The 16,471-nt window shown below is 37.6% G+C and overlaps 1 protein-coding gene and 1 long non-coding RNA gene across 3 annotated transcripts in view; one reads left to right on the forward strand and one right to left on the reverse strand.

The window, feature by feature from the left end:
* hsd17b8 (hydroxysteroid (17-beta) dehydrogenase 8) overlaps positions 1-15,867 on the reverse strand; it is a 42,894-nt gene extending 27,027 nt beyond the window's left edge. The window contains exon 1 of one of the 2 annotated variants that reach the window (XM_077009534.1): positions 15,777-15,867. In XM_077009534.1, the coding sequence (XP_076865649.1) occupies positions 15,777-15,822 (46 nt within the window). In that variant the 5' untranslated portion in view covers positions 15,823-15,867. The remainder of the gene's footprint in view (positions 1-15,776) is intronic. The other variant, XM_077009536.1, reaches the window with a different exon arrangement.
* Positions 21-7,639, forward strand: LOC143517248 (uncharacterized). The gene is made up of 3 exons (XR_013131908.1): positions 21-565; positions 7,359-7,391; positions 7,486-7,639. It is a non-coding gene; the product is annotated as an uncharacterized LOC143517248 (long non-coding RNA).
* Positions 15,868-16,471: the final 604 nt, after the last annotated feature.

Genomic DNA, 16,471 nt, shown 5'->3' on the forward strand with positions numbered 1-16,471 from the left:
TGAAAATGACCAGAGGGGTGTGTGTGTGTGTGTGTGTGTGTGTGTGTGTGTGTGTGTGTGTGTGTGTGTGTGTGTGTGTGTGTGTGTGTGTGTGTGTGTGTGTATATGGTTTACAAAGACTAAAAACAAGGTTACTGACCAGCATTACAAGGACACCCAGGTATACAAGGACATCCCAAGTGTCCTTGTAATTCCGAGAGCATGAATGTTGTTTTCTGACTTAAATAAATCAAATCAAATCAAATCAAATATATTTGTATAGCACTTTTCACAACATATGTTGTCACAAAGCGCTTTACAGGATTAAGAATCCCCAAGAGATTTTTGGAGTTTCCAAAAAATGTCCTTTTATACCACAATGTGTATGTGTGTTACAATGATGTCCTCTGAAACCAATGAATGGTATAGAAGTATTACACAATTTGGCGGGAATTTTTACAACATTTCCCGCGAAACAATGTAACCAATTTCCTCGCGGAACGAAGGCATCATTTTTTCCCGTGAAAGAGGAGGATTGTCACAGAGGCAGGATCTTCACGGAGGGGCAGGATCACAGAATTTAAAAGTAAGTAATTTGTTTGTATTATTTCCTATATTTCATAAAATTAATATAAATTTTATGGCACAAATAAATGTAAAAGATGTGGGAAATACACATATTTGTCATATTGGGCCATCCACATGACGTCTGACGTTTAATATATGTTTACGATGACAAAACAAGCATTCATTCAAAACAATTAAAATCATAAAACAGGTACGGTGACAGATAAACGCGCACTCTCATAAGCAGCTGTGATCATCGCTGTGCGTGTGGCGTTGTGGTCTGTCGCTGACTTGTTAAAGGAGAGAACGGGCCTCTACGCCTCCATGTAGCTAATGTTATATTGGAAATCCCATAGGGTCGCTAGCGGAAATTAGCATTATAATCGCGTTGCTAATTTGCTTTCTAAAACATCACGTACAGCATATTTTCTCATGTAGAAGCATCAAAGCACTCATAAATGTTTGTGATCTAAACAGCAGGCTAGAGCTACTCATTCTATATTGTGTTTTGTACTGTGCTGGTGTGAATAGCTAAGAAATTATATGGCACAATTAGCTTGATGCTAATGTTATATTGGAAATCCCATAAGGTCGCTAGCGGAAATTAGCATTATGATCGCGTTGCTAATTTGCTTTCTAAAACATCACGTACAGCATATTTTCTCATGTAGAAGCATCAAAGCACTGTTTCTGCTTCTATCATGACTCTGAAGAACACACCCACGGCAGCTCATACTAACTGAACATACCCCTAACTGAAAAGAAAAAATCTATCTATCTATCTATCTATCTATCTATCTATCTATCTATCTATCTATCTATGTGTTAGAAGCATTTGTGTTTCTGCTTCTATCATGACTCTGAAGAACACACCCACGGCAGCTCATACTAACTGAACATACCCCTAACTAAAAAGAAAAAAAATCTATCTATCTATCTATCTATCTATCTATCTATCTATCTATCTATCTATCTATCTATCTATCTATCTATCTATATCTATGTGTTAGAAGCATTTGATAGAAGCATTTGTGTTTCTGCTTCTATCATGACTGAAGAACACACCCACGGCAGCTCATACTAACTGAACATACCCCTAACTGAAAAGAAAAAAATCTATCTATCTATCTATCTATCTATCTATCTATCTATCTATCTATCTATCTATCTATCTATCTATCTATATCTATGTGTTAGAAGCATTTGTGTTTCTGCTTCTATCATGACTCTGAAGAACACACCCACGGCAGCTCATACTAACTGAACATACCCCTAACTAAAAAGAAAAAAAATCTATCTATCTATCTATCTATCTATCTATCTATCTATCTATCTATCTATCTATCTATCTATATCTATGTGTTAGAAGCATTTGATAGAAGCATTTGTGTTTCTGCTTCTATCATGACTCTGAAGAACACACCCACGGCAGCTCATACTAACTGAACATACCCCTAACTGAAAAGAAAAAAATCTATCTATCTATCTATCTATCTATCTATCTATCTATCTATCTATCTATCTATCTATCTATCTATCTATCTATCTATCTATCTATCTATCTATCTATCTATCTATCTATCTATCTATCTATCTATCTATCTATCTATCTATCTTGGTATTTGTCCTTAATTCTGTATATGTGTACATTTAGTTATGGTTTAAAGGGACATGATTTATGTTTCAGGCCTCAATTATTAGGTGTATTGGTATTTGTTCATGATTCTGTATGTGTACATTTAGTTATGGTTTAAAGGGACATGATTTCTATATCGGGTCATGTATTTAGTGTCTTGCTGTTGGTTATGACTGACATCTTTGTACATTTATATATGGTTCACAGGGGATGATAGTAGCTATATCGTGACAACTATTTAGTGTCTTGGTATTTGTCCTTAATTCTGTATATGTGTACATTTAGTTATGGTTTAAAGGGACATGATTTCTGTTTCAGGCCTCAGTTATTTAGTGTATTGGTATTTGTTCATGATTCTGTATGTGTACATTTAGTTATGGTTTAAAGGGACATGATTTATGTTTCAGGACTCAAGTATTTAGTGTATTGGTATTTGTTCATGATTCTGTATGTGTACATTTAGTTATGGTTTAAAGGGACATGATTTCTATTTCAGGACTCAAGTATTTAGTGTCTTGCTGTTGGTTATGACTGACATCTTTGTACATTTATATATGGTTCACGGGGGATGATAGTAGCTATATCGTGACAACTATTTAGTGTCTTGGTATTTGTCCTTAATTCTGTATATGTGTACATTTAGTTATGGTTTAAAGGGACATGATTTCTGTTTCAGGCCTCAGTTATTTAGTGTATTGGTATTTGTTCATGATTCTGTATGTGTACATTTAGTTATGGTTTAAAGGGACATGATTTCTATTTCAGGACTCAAGTATTTAGTGTCTTGCTGTTGGTTATGACTGACATCTTTGTGCATTTATATATGGTTCACAGGGGATGATAGTAGCTATATCGTGACAACTATTTAGTGTCTTGGTATTTGTCCTTAATTGTGTATATGTGTACATTTAGTTATGGTTTAAAGGGACATGATTTCTGTTTCAGGCCTCAATTATTTAGTGTATTGGTATTTGTTCATGATTCTGTATGTGTACATTTAGTTATGGTTTAAAGGGACACGATTTCTGTTTCAGGCCTCAATTATTTAGTGTATTGGTATTTGTTCATGATTCTGTATGTGTACATTTAGTTATGGTTTAAAAGGACATGATTTCTATATCGGGTCATGTATTTAGTGTCTTGCTGTTGGTTATGACTGACATCTTTGTACATTTATATATGGTTGACAGGGGATGATAGTAGCTATATCGTGACAACTATTTAGTGTCTTGGTATTTGTCCTTAATTCTGTATATGTGTACATTTAGTTATGGTTTAAAGGGACATGATTTCTGTTTCAGGCCTCAGTTATTTAGTGTATTGGTATTTGTTCATGATTCTGTATGTGTACATTTAGTTATGGTTTAAAGGGACATGATTTCTGTTTCAGGCCTCAATTATTTAGTGTATTGGTATTTGTTCATGATTCTGTATGTGTACATTTAGTTATGGTTTAAAGGGACATGATTTCTGTTTCAGGCCTCAATTATTTAGTGTATTGGTATTTGTTCATGATTCTGTATGTGTACATTTAGTTATGGTTTAAAAGGACATGATTTCTATATCGGGTCATGTATTTAGTGTCTTGCTGTTGGTTATGACTGACATCTTTGTACATTTATATATGGTTGACAGGGGATGATAGTAGCTATATCGTGACAACTATTTAGTGTCTTGGTATTTGTCCTAATTCTGTATATGTGTACATTTAGTTATGGTTTAAAGGGACATGATTTCTGTTTCAGGCCTCAATTATTTAGTGTATTGGTATTTGTTCATGATTCTGTATGTGTACATTTAGTTATGGTTTAAAAGGACATGATTTCTATATCGGGTCATGTATTTAGTGTCTTGCTGTTGGTTATGACTGACATCTTTGTACATTTATATATGGTTGACAGGGGATGATAGTAGCTATATCGTGACAACTATTTAGTGTCTTGGTATTTGTCCTAATTCTGTATATGTGTACATTTAGTTATGGTTTAAAGGGACATGATTTCTGTTTCAGGCCTCAATTATTTAGTGTATTGGTATTTGTTCATGATTCTGTATGTGTACATTTAGTTATGGTTTAAAAGGACATGATTTCTATATCGGGTCATGTATTTAGTGTCTTGCTGTTGGTTATGACTGACATCTTTGTACATTTATATATGGTTCACACGGGATGATGGTATTAAATTAATACCATTGCTAGTATGCTCTGTGTCACGGTGATCCGGCCCCTTGGCTCAAGGGAGACTTGAGCCAAGACTAATTCCTGAGACTGGCATGATTGCTTCCATATTTTTACACTTCCCTCGCCCGTCACAGTAATGATAAACCTAATCATGTCCCTTTAAACCATAACTAAATGTACACATATTATAGAGAATCAGGAACAAATACCAATACACTAAATACATGAGTCCTGAAACAGAAATCATGTCCCTTTAAACCATAACGAAATGTACACATATACAGAATTGAGGAGAATTATATATTGTCTTTTGACTCCCTCTCCTTGTCCCTCCCTCTCTGCTGCTGTAATATTGCAAATTTCCCCGCTGCGGGATCAATAAAGGACTATCTTATCTTATCTTATCTTACACTAAATACTTGAGTCCTGAAATAGAAATCATGTCCCTTTAAACCATAACTAAATGTACACATATACACAATTAAGGACAAATACCAAGACACTAAATACATGACCCGATATAGAAATCATGTCCCTTTAAACCATAACTAAATGTACACATACAGAATCATGAACAAATACCAATACACTAAATACTTGAGTCCTGAAACAGAAATCATGTCCCTTTAAACCATAACTAAATGTACACATACAGAATCATGAACAAATACCAATACACTAAATAACTGAGGCCTGAAACAGAAATCATGTCCCTTTAAACCATAACTAAATGTACACATATACAGAATTGAGGACAAATACCAAGACACTAAATACTTGTCATGATATAGCTACTATCATCCCCTGTGAACCATATATAAATGTACAAAGATGGCAGACATAATCAAACAGCAAGACACTAAATACATGACCCGATATAGAAATAATGTCCCTTTAAACCATAACTAAATGTACACATACAGAATCATGAACAAATACCAATATCAAATACCAAATACCAATGTGCAATAGCTACTACTTCAATGTGCAATAACACCTTACATAAGATTACTACATTTTTAATAGCATATTTTCTGTAACCAGTATACATACATTTTTTGTTTTTGTTTTTTTTTTATTTAAATTATTATCTGCCTTATATATTGTCTTTTGACTCCCTCTCCTTGTCCCTCCCTCTCTGCTGCTGTAATATTGCAAATTTCCCCGCTGCGGGATCAATAAAGGACTAACTTATCTTATCTTATCTTACACTAAATACTTGAGTCCTGAAATAGAAATCATGTCCCTTTAAACCATAACTAAATGTACACATACAGAATCATGAACAAATACCAATACACTAAATAATTGAGGCCTGAAACATAAATCATGTCCCTTTAAACCATAACTAAATGTACACATACAGAATCATGAACAAATACCAATACACTAAATACTTGAGTCCTGAAACAGAAGGGCTGTTAGAACAAAAAGACAAAAATTAAATAATAGAGATCAATAGTTATGTCCCGATGCTTCTTTGTCTACTGAAGACACTCTTATTCTTCTTGGACATCATCTGCACCCTGGTTCTGCTGGAGTCCAGCAGAGAGTTCTGTAGTGTGTTCTGAGATGACATTCTATTCTCTGCTGTTAAATGCCTATGTGATTTGTCTGGCTGATCTGGGGCTTATTCCAGTCCTAGCAACTTAATCAACAGATCTTTGACTCAGCCAGCTTCCCTGCTTCCTGCTCAGTGGGTCTTCAACCTCCTGTTTCTGAATCTGTCTTGTCCCATCTCTGGTCCATCACATCAGCAGTATGTGCATGTTCCTCTGGCTGAGGAACTGGCCTCTGTCTTGCATTTAGTAGAGAACATGTAGTGTTCCTGTTTCCCTGTTTTTACGTTGCGTCACAGGCCTCTACTGAGGCATCCAGAAACTAGAGCCCTCCACTGAACTTTCCAAGCTTTCACCGGACTTCCTAGAGCTTGGAACAAGGGTTTACTAGTCAGAAGACCAGGCCTGAAGTCTCCTTACCTGCAGTTGACATTGTTGTTGCTTCTGTTTCCCTTCAAAATGGAGGACATCACCACTTTGATTAATTCTAACATTAATCAGCCTGTGGCTGTTCTGGGACTTCAGGTACTCTCAGGCCATGGTTGGGCTCCTTAAGCAACACTGTATTCCCAAACCAGGTGCCCCACTAGGTTCCCCAAGCCAGAGTCCCCTACCAGACTCCCGAAGCTCTAGGCCTCAGATACACCAAAAGCTAAAAGACACCTCTAGGCTCCTCAAGCCAGGCGCTCCCTGACTGAAAAAGTCACCTCTTAATCTATCGCTGCCCAGGGTCTTCACCTCATGTCAAACAGGCTCAGAAGCAACTAGCCTCCACCACTACTCCCAAGCCACAGGACCCTCCAAGTTTCACCAATCTTCCATTGGGCTTCCAATTCCTAGGTCTGAGACCTCTGCTGTAGTGTCTTTGTCATCACTGATCCACAAGCCACCAGCCATACAAGTCACGTTCGTCACAGTGCAAGCTTCTCAAGTCAGAGGCCCCTACTGAGCTACACATGCTAGATACCTCCAACATACCACAGCTGCTTTCCCAAACTGCCAGCTTCCTCTGCCATTTTCAGTGTGAGGCCTTTGCTGTGATTCTTAAGTCAAAGGGCTCCACTGGGCTCCTCAATCTAAAGGTATCTGTCAGGTTCTCCAAGCCAGAAACCTTCCCAAAGCCAGAGGCCTTCACCAGGCTACACAACAACGTTCCCTTCAGTCCTGCTCCATAAGATAATATTCCTAAAAGAAACTTTAAAGTTTTCCAATGTTTATTGCTAAATTATAATACAATAAAATATGTCCTATACTTGTAATGCTGTGCCATCAAAACAGTCAGTTCTTTTGTTATGTTCAAGTATTCATATGTATTAAGGAATTAATGTTTTGAGGGCTGTAGTACAAGGATGGATTATAGCTCTACATATGTTTAGAATTGTGCACGTTATCAAACTATTGCAAAAACGATTTCTGAAATGTACTGTTGGTGCAGGCACTACTGAGACTTCTGTTGCTGGCAATAATGGTAGGATTTTTGATGTTCACTCTATTTTTGTGCATGTTTATTTCTTAATGACTGTTTAAAAATGCTATTAAACTGTATTAATTATTTATAATAGAGCTCATCAGAAAAAGGAAAAGGGCCTACACAAAGAAGCCTTGGACCACCACGGAAGTCAAAGCCGTCATGACACATTTTGGGCGGCACATCAGGAATGGGAAGTTAGCTTCTTTAATAGAATGTGACGCTTGCAGAAAGGCAGAACACCCAATTCTGGAGACACAGACAGTTCAAAATATTAGAGATTTTGTACGTAACAAGGGATTATATTACAAGCATGCTACCCTTAAATAACTCACTATCTGCTGTAGGTGCCTTTAATAAGGCTTTATGAGTATGTACATCGCTATGCATTGTAGGTTCTTTTCATTTATAGGACCTTATGAGTTTTTACACCCCCATTTTTAAATAGGGCGTTCTGAGTTTGTAGTTTGCTTTAAAGAGGACCATATGAGCTTGCAGGCATGAAAATCTGTCACCTTTCGGCGAAATTCGCCGTTTTGAAGTTGAAAAGGGTGACCTACGTGAATCGTGTAGATCCGATGAGTTTTTTGTTGGGGGGGGGGGGGGTCAGGAGATTATATGTATATATTTTAATTATCATATTGACTTAATAAGCAAACAGAGCACTTCCGAAATCGGCAATTTCAATGACACCGTGGCCAGCAGTTTCCGCCCAGAACCTTCATAGAGGCCAAATAGCGTTTCAATCATACGAACATTCTTCATTCATGTTATTAATTTACTGCTAAGCGGGACGAGAAGCAGGACCTAGTGCTACACCGGGGACAAGACAGAAGAGCGAACATTTACCACTACATTTACCACATCATACATTTACCACTACATTTACCAGATCGTACATTTACCAGTGGATTTAATTGGGTTATTAATGGTTTCAATCGTTTTCATAATTTGCGGTAAAACAGTTACTGCCGTTCGCTACAGCGTTGAACACTGTCAGAGCTACACAAGCTCTTGTGATAAATAGGTAGATAGATAAGCCATTAAGTTCGCGTCAACCCCGTGTAGTTAACGGTGACATAAAATAAGAAACAAGATTTTTTTCTAATGTGTCTGTAGTTGTAACTGGTGAATCCAGGGACGTGTGATAACATTCGCACCAGGGCTGAAAAGGTTGAAGATGAAGTTGTAAACTCTTGTCGTTTGAGTCTGCCCTGTGCTTTAGCCCATGTTAGAAAATAAAAACACGTGAACCCTGGTATTTTTACACTCATTTTCGCCGCTGTTGTATTTATTGGTTCATTAAGATGTAATGGTTTTGACTGAGCCATCTGGAATGGCGAAAGCGGCTTCTCGCGTTTACGATCTGGCTCCATACATTGAATCCAAGACAGTCAAAAAAAATTTTTTTTTATGGATTTCACTATATTTTACGGAGCCCGTAAGGTGACATCATGTAAAAAAATAATAACGCGTGGCCACGACTTATTAACGCGTGGAAACGAGATACTAATGTCGCCTTTCACACGCGGCAACAAAGTTTATTTTTTCACAGCAAAGCAAGCAGATCCCAGGGATGTTCGCGAACTGACTGCCCAAGGAAGGTAAATCTGGCTTTATATAAAGTAATACTTAATTATCTTGTTCGCACGCGTTAATTATCTCGTTCGCACGCGTTAGTAAGTCGTGGCCACGCGTTATTATATTTTTTACATGATGTCACCTTACGGGCTCCGTAATATTTGGCATCACCTGTCGCTGTACCCCCATACACCACCAGCCACCCCCCTGTCGCCGTATCCCCATGACGTCACATGTCAACGCCCCGTTGCCGTATCCCAGTGACGTCACATGCCCCGCCCCCCGGTCTTCTCACCTTTTTAACCCCTGACCCATTTTCATGCCTGGCTTGTAATGTTCTGTAGGTTCTTGGAAGGGCCTTATAAGCTTGTACTTGACATTTGGAGTCTTTTCTTTTGTAAGGGCTCTCAAGAAGTCATACTTAGTGGTTCTTAAACTGGAGCCTTGAGTTATACTGATAGCAGACTTTTATAGTTGTGATTTATATTGTACAGTGGGGAAAATAAGTATTTAGTCAGTCACCAATTGTGCAAGTTCTCCCACTTAAAAAGATGAGAGAGGCTGGTAATTGACATCATAGGTAGACCTCAACTATGAGAGACAAAATGTGGAAAAAAAATTGAGAAAATCATTTTGTCTGACTTTTAAAGAATTTATTTGCAAATAATGGTGGAAAATAAGTATTTGGTCAATAACAAAAGTTCATCTCAATACTTTGTTGTATATCCTCTGTTGGCAATGACAGAGGTCAAACGTTTTCTGTAAGTCTTCACAAGGTTGGCACACACTGTTGCTGGTATGTTGGCCCATTCCTCCATGCAGATCTCCTCTAGAGCAGTGATGTTTTGGGGCTGTCGGCGGGCAACACAGACTTTTAACTCCCTCTAAAGGTTTTCGATGGGGTTGAGATCGGGAGACTGGCTAGGCCACTCCAGGACTTTGAAATGTTTCTTACGAAGCCACTCCTTTGTTGCCCTGGCAGTGTGCTTGGGATCATTGTCATGCTGAAAGACCCAGCCACGTTTCATCTTCATTGCCCTTGCTGATGGAAGGAGGTTTGGACCCAAAATCTCACAATACATGGCCCCATTCATTCTTTCATGTACACGGACCAGTCGTCCCTTTGCAGAGAAACAGCCCCAAAGCATGATGTTGCCACCCCCATGCTTGACAGTTGGTATGGTGTTCTTTGGATGCAACTCAGCATTCACTGTCCTCCAAACACGACGAGTTGTGTTTTTACCAAATAGTTCTACTTTGGTTTCATCTGACCATATGACATTCTCCCAATACTCTTCTGGAACATCCAAATGCTCTCTAGCAAACTTCAGACGTGCCTGGATAGGAACTGGCTTAAGCAGGGGGACACATCTAGCACTGCAAGATCTGAGTCCCTGGCGTCGTAGTGTGTTGCTGATGGTAGCCTTTGTAACGTTGGTCCAAGCTTTCTGCAGGTCATTCACTAGATCCCCCCTTGTGGTTCTGGGATTTTTCCTTACCGTTCTTGTGATCATTTTGACCCCACGGGCTGAGATCTTGCGTGGAGCCCCAGATCGAGGGAGATTAGTAGTGGTCTTGTAGGTCTTCCATTTTCTGATTATTGCTCCCACAGTAGATTTCTTCACACCAAGCTGCTTGCCTATTGCAGATTCAGTCTTCCCAGCCTGGTGCAGGTCTACAATTCGGTTTCTGGTGTCCTCCGACAGCTCTTTCGTCTTCACCATAGTGGAGTTTGGAGTGTGACTGTTTGAGGTTGTGGGCAGGTGTCTTTTATACTGTTAACGACTTCAAACAGGTGCCATTAATACAGGTAATGAGTGGGGGAAAGAGGAGCCTCTTAAAAAAGAAGTTACAGGTCTGTGACAGACAGAAATCTTGCTTGTTTGTAGGTGATCAAATACTTATTTTCCACCATTATTTGCAAATAAATTCTTTAAAAGTCAGACAAAATGATTTTCTCAATTTTTTTTACATTTTGTCTCTCATAGCTGAGGTCTACCTATGATGTCAATTACAGGCCTCTCATCTTTTTAAGTGGGAGAACTTGCACAATTGGTGACTGACTAAATACTTATTTTCCCCACTGTATCTAGTAAATGTAATGTTCTGTAGGTTCTTGGAAGGGCCTTATGAGCTTGTACTTGACATTTGGAGTCTTTTCTTTTGTAAGGGCTCTCGAGAAGTCATACTTAGTGGTTCTTAAACTGGAGCCTTGAGTTATACTGATAGCAGACTTTTATAGTTGTTGTGATTGTATTGTATATAGTAAATGTAATGTTCTGTAGGTTCTTGGAAGGGCCTAGTGAGCTTGTACTTGATATTTGGAGTCTTCTTTTGTAAGGGTTCTCGAGAAGTCATACTTAGTGTTCTTAAACTGGAGCCTTGAGTTATACTGATATACAGTTAGGGAGCCACTGTCGAAGTGTTTTTCTGTTTTGTTTATTTCCAGGTTAGTATTTCAAGTTAGTTGTTGTATTGGCATTACGTTCTGGTATGCTGTCATACATTTTTTTTTTATGTTGCATGCTAGATGGCATTTTTAAATGTTTTATAGCACTGTATAATTAAATTTTTTTTAAGATTTTTAAGATTTTTTGAAGATGTTTTTAAAGAATTTTTAAAAGATTTGTAAGCCAGGGTAAAAGTATTCATATGTATTAAGGAATCAATGTTTTAAGTGCTGCAGGGCTAAAAGTAAAATATTGAAATTGTAAAAACTGACTTTGTAATACACTCTCATGAACTTTTACATGTAAATCTGTTCACAAATAAATGTTTTCTCAAATATAAAATGTTTTTCCATGTGTTTCAAATAGTTGAGATAAACAATATTTTAATGCATGGATTTTATTTTATTTTTTTATTAAGTTACTTATGATATTAAGTAATTTTATTAATTGCGATACAAAGGGGAGACTTAAAAAGAACATTAAAATATGGTATAGGAATTTATAAGTAACAAATAAATAAGTAAATAATTTATTGACAAGATTTTTACTTGTATTATCAACATACTTTTGATTAAAAAGAATGATTCCATAGTACAGTCCTAGTAAACCATATATGACCTTGTAATCCACCTTCAGGTTTGTGTTTGTGTATTTTATATAAACAGTCCTAGTAAACCATGTTGTCCTGGTAATCCACCTTCAAGTTTGTGTTTGTGTGTTTTATGTAAACAGTCCTAGTAAACATGTGTGCCCCTGCAAACCATGTTTTGTTGTGTCCCCTCAAACCTGTAAAAAGTCAGATGCTCAGTTCACATGATTTTATTATCCACAAACAAAATTTTAAGTGGGATGTATCTTAATGGATCCAAACTGAATTATTTGACATATATATTTCATTGATAGGGTATGAGGAAAGCAGTGTCCTCCTAAACCATGGTGGTTGCATGCTGTCCTCATAAACACTGTATACCTGTATGTGTGTGTGTGTGTGTGTGTGTGTGTGTCAACACATGTCCATGTAAAATAGTTTTATGGTTTTACAAATGCTGCATCTGCAAGCTTCTATGCATGATTGGTTCACAATTTAAAATAGGAGCAAGAATGCCAATGCAATTTTATAGTGGATTGGGCAGTACACTAATTGTTTAGTTGAAGTGTTTTAACAAGAGACACTGCCAACATTAGTGTTGTCACGATACTAAGAATTACAACTTCGATACGATACTTTAACAAATATTGAAATTCGATACCATTTTCGATACCAAAGTCAGATACTGTGCTCATTTCCGTTTTAAAGCCTTTTTATTTATTTTTATAAACAAACAAATGAATATTGTATTTTGTTTCACAAATGTCAAATAAATAAAAGGTGTAGTCCACATTAAAACAGAAAAATAAATAATTGCACATTAATATAAATTACCATAAATAATAGTAGTGCACTCTGGAATTCACATTTAGAAGACAAAAAAGGCTAGTGCAAAAAGTGTATTTTAAGTATACTTTAAACAACTTTAAGTAACTTTAACTTCAGTATTAGAGTAGAGTTCAGTATTCATAGATGATTGATCCGTTGTAGTACAATCACTTTTTTTTCTCCCTGTATGGTGTCGCACTTACGGCTCTTAAACCAAGAATATGACAAACATTTGCTAGGATACCATAATCGGACACAATGTTGTATGCTATAATACTAAAAATGGGAATAATCACCAACCTCTTTGTGTTTTGTACAAATCTGCGTGCTTTCAGGTGTTTGGCCAGATTCATTGTATTAAAGCTAGGTTTATACTTTCGTGAGTGAACGTAGCGTGAGCGTCTGCACACCTCGCGCAATCCTGCTCGAACGGCGGAGGCGTTTATACTTCCCGCGTCTCACATTCTTTGTAGTGTTGTCCGAAACGATATGTGGTAGTATAAAGAAACACCCCTCAAAAACAGGGGAAGGAACATTTACCTGACCAATTTTAATGTTGCTTTGTGTTTCAGGTTTGAAAAGTGCTGGAATTTAGGTTAAAGTGCTTGAAAATGCTTGATAGCAAATAGCTGTCTGACTGAACAGTTCTCTTGTATTACGTTAACAAATATGAGCCTCTTGTAATTCCAGGACGATACATGAGAGAATGTGAAGACGTTAAGATTGGGTGTTTTGAAAATAAACAACCATTAAATAATGTGATGAAAAAGCGAATAATTTCGAGTATATGTATAAATATTTAACTTAATTAAGTTTAACGTGCTGGGAAATATTGAAATGGACCTTGAAAGTGATGTACAAGTGCTTGAATTCCATCTTTTAAAGGTGTATGAACCCTGCAAACATGACTTTGTTCATTGCGCTGCAGCGCGCACCAAGTTACAAAATTTGAGAGGTGCACGACCTCACGAGTCGACAGCGTGCGAGGCCACCGCGATTACATAATTTTCATCGCGCAGACCCTCGCGCTGCTCGTGGCGCGTCAAGTATAAACCAGGCTTTAGCACCCTTCGTTGAAATGTTCCGAAAGCACCGCTTGCAAACTGGCTTGTTCATGTCCTTCGGTTTTCCATCTGTATCCAAAGTATTTCCACACAGCACTTCTGCTGCTTTCCTTGCTTATTAAGATGGGCTGCGAACACACTGCGTTTGCTTTAGCTGCCATTTTAGCATTACAAACTGTTCTCTGCATTACGGCAGCTTGGCTGGGTCAAACGAAAGCGCATTTTATGTAAAAAGAATCGATTGGCTCCTTTGGTTGGTACAGCTTTAAAGCACCGTTTGCAGACCGGTTTTGATGTGACTGTCTAATATGTATGCAAAATAATTCCATATTTCGCTTCGTGCGTGTATTTTTTTTAAACAAGCTGAGGACGGTTTGCAATATTGCTTGTATTAGCAGCCATCCTACAAGTCTTCTTCTTATTCTGCAGAGAGTAGGCAAGCACTGCACTGCTGTACGCGCACACTGCCGCTGTGTGGCACTCTTTGGAAATACTGCTCTTTAAAAAAAAAAAAAACACACAGCCCTATAGCACCGATACTAAGCAAATTGGGTATTGTACCGTTTTTAATAACGAGGTATTGTGATACTACTCTAGTATCGGTATACCGTGCAACACTAGCCAACATAAAACTCTGTTAATAATTGTAAAATTGAAGCATCTAAGAGCTCAGTCACTTCTTTTGCATCAGACCTCCAAAGTATGAAATAACATCAGCACAAGAACAGTGAATCAGCTTCATGAAGTGGGTCTCCATGGCCAAGCACTCATGCTTGGTGGAGTAAAGATAAAAGTGTAAGATATTTACTTGATTGGGCTAGTCTCCATGAGTGAAGACTAAAGTCAATGCTAAATGTACAGACATTTTAGAAGGATGACCAAACGTCTGTATTTCCCGGGATGTCAGTATTTCACATCGTGTCCCTGGCATCCTGGGGTTTTTTTTTAAGTGAGGAAATGTCCTGGTTTTCTTGGAGTTTTTGATAACTTTTACTGAAAAGCATTTTTAATAAACCAACTGTAAGGTTATTGTAGGATTACGTGGGCCTATGTTAAGTGAGTGTATGCCACAGTATGTGCATCTACTATCTAGATGGCTTGATATCTGCATCCATAACTTTCCTTTTGCTTAGAACACATTGTTAATAATAGATAATGAACATAGTACATACATGTACATACATGATAAATGCCAAAATAAATGTGGTCCGGATATAGCTACAAAATACATCCTGCCATTACAAATGCAGCAGATACACATTTATTTATGAACATTAATATAGTGACAAACAAAGCAGAAGTTACAGTATTCTAGCAAGACGGTACCTATAGCAAAAAATAAAGTTTAACTTTTTTGGTTCTACACAGAGCTTCAGCAGCCCTTCCCAAACAAACATAAAACACTACACATGGCCTTATTTACGATTGTTTTGGCCCATTAAAATATTAATCTACAATATTATCGAGTAAACCACAATATGCTAGTTTACTGAAAGCTTAATAGGAAATACTGCGACGGCCTGTTGTTGATATAGTACCACTTGCTTGCACGAATGATACGTTGCCTGTCCAGCAGCAAACGACTAAAGGGTTAGATTGAACTAGCAATGCTGTTTAGTCTGTGAACATACACTTACGTGACCAACATATGATAATTTAGTTAATATATCCTGATGTCGTCTTGCACAAAATAAATCTCACTGTCTCGCTTAGCATTTTACTGTTTCTATGCTGTTAAAAAACGAAGAGGCTTTTTAAAGCCTCTTATTTTGTTAACGGGAAATGTTTGTTGTTTATTAAGTGTTTAGAAGTCCTGTTAAGACGTGTTTCTTCCCCTAATTCGCTAACAAAAATGTGACGGTTGAAAACTAACCTGACACAACCGCCAACCTTGATACAAGTCGATAGGGTGCCGCCATGATGAGCCGCAAAGCATTAAAAAGTCCGCTAGATGGCGAAAGATTACAGTATAAAAAGCTTAATATACTGTATGTTCAGACACTTCCTGCGGCATAGCCTTGCATGCCATTTCTGTCAATTGTTAAAAGTATTCCTCACATTTTGAAACCACTATTATACTAAGTAGCTAATTGATGGTAATTAGTTTTGTATCTTACTGCCCTGTTTCTTGCAGTCTCTGAACAGTTGGTATCAGGATTATATTATGTTGTAGCCTATATACAGTATGTCACCCATAATGTTGTGTGCATTGCAATATTTTGAGCAAAACTGTGCTCTTACTCTGCTAACTGAACCTTCACACTCTACTCTCACAGGTGCAATGTGCAATTAATGAAGTTTGACCACCAGGCTGGTCCAATCTAGCCATGAAACCTCCCACACTAAAATGAAGTGTTTCAGTTTCATTGTCCAACCCCTGTACATATGTCCTATGTACATATGCCGGTGTGTGAAGGGGAGAAACCCCTAACCAATGAAGCTCAAAGGATGGACCCTAAGGAGCCAATAAGGCCTATGGGAGGTCCTATTTTTTCTAAAAAAATATTGCATCAGACTTAAAGATAATGGTAAAGCCAATGGTGAATTCTCAGAAAAGATGTGGACTAA

The sequence above is a fragment of the Brachyhypopomus gauderio genome, chromosome 6, assembly GCF_052324685.1.
Source record: "Brachyhypopomus gauderio isolate BG-103 chromosome 6, BGAUD_0.2, whole genome shotgun sequence".
NCBI classification, from domain to species: domain Eukaryota; kingdom Metazoa; phylum Chordata; class Actinopteri; order Gymnotiformes; family Hypopomidae; genus Brachyhypopomus; species Brachyhypopomus gauderio.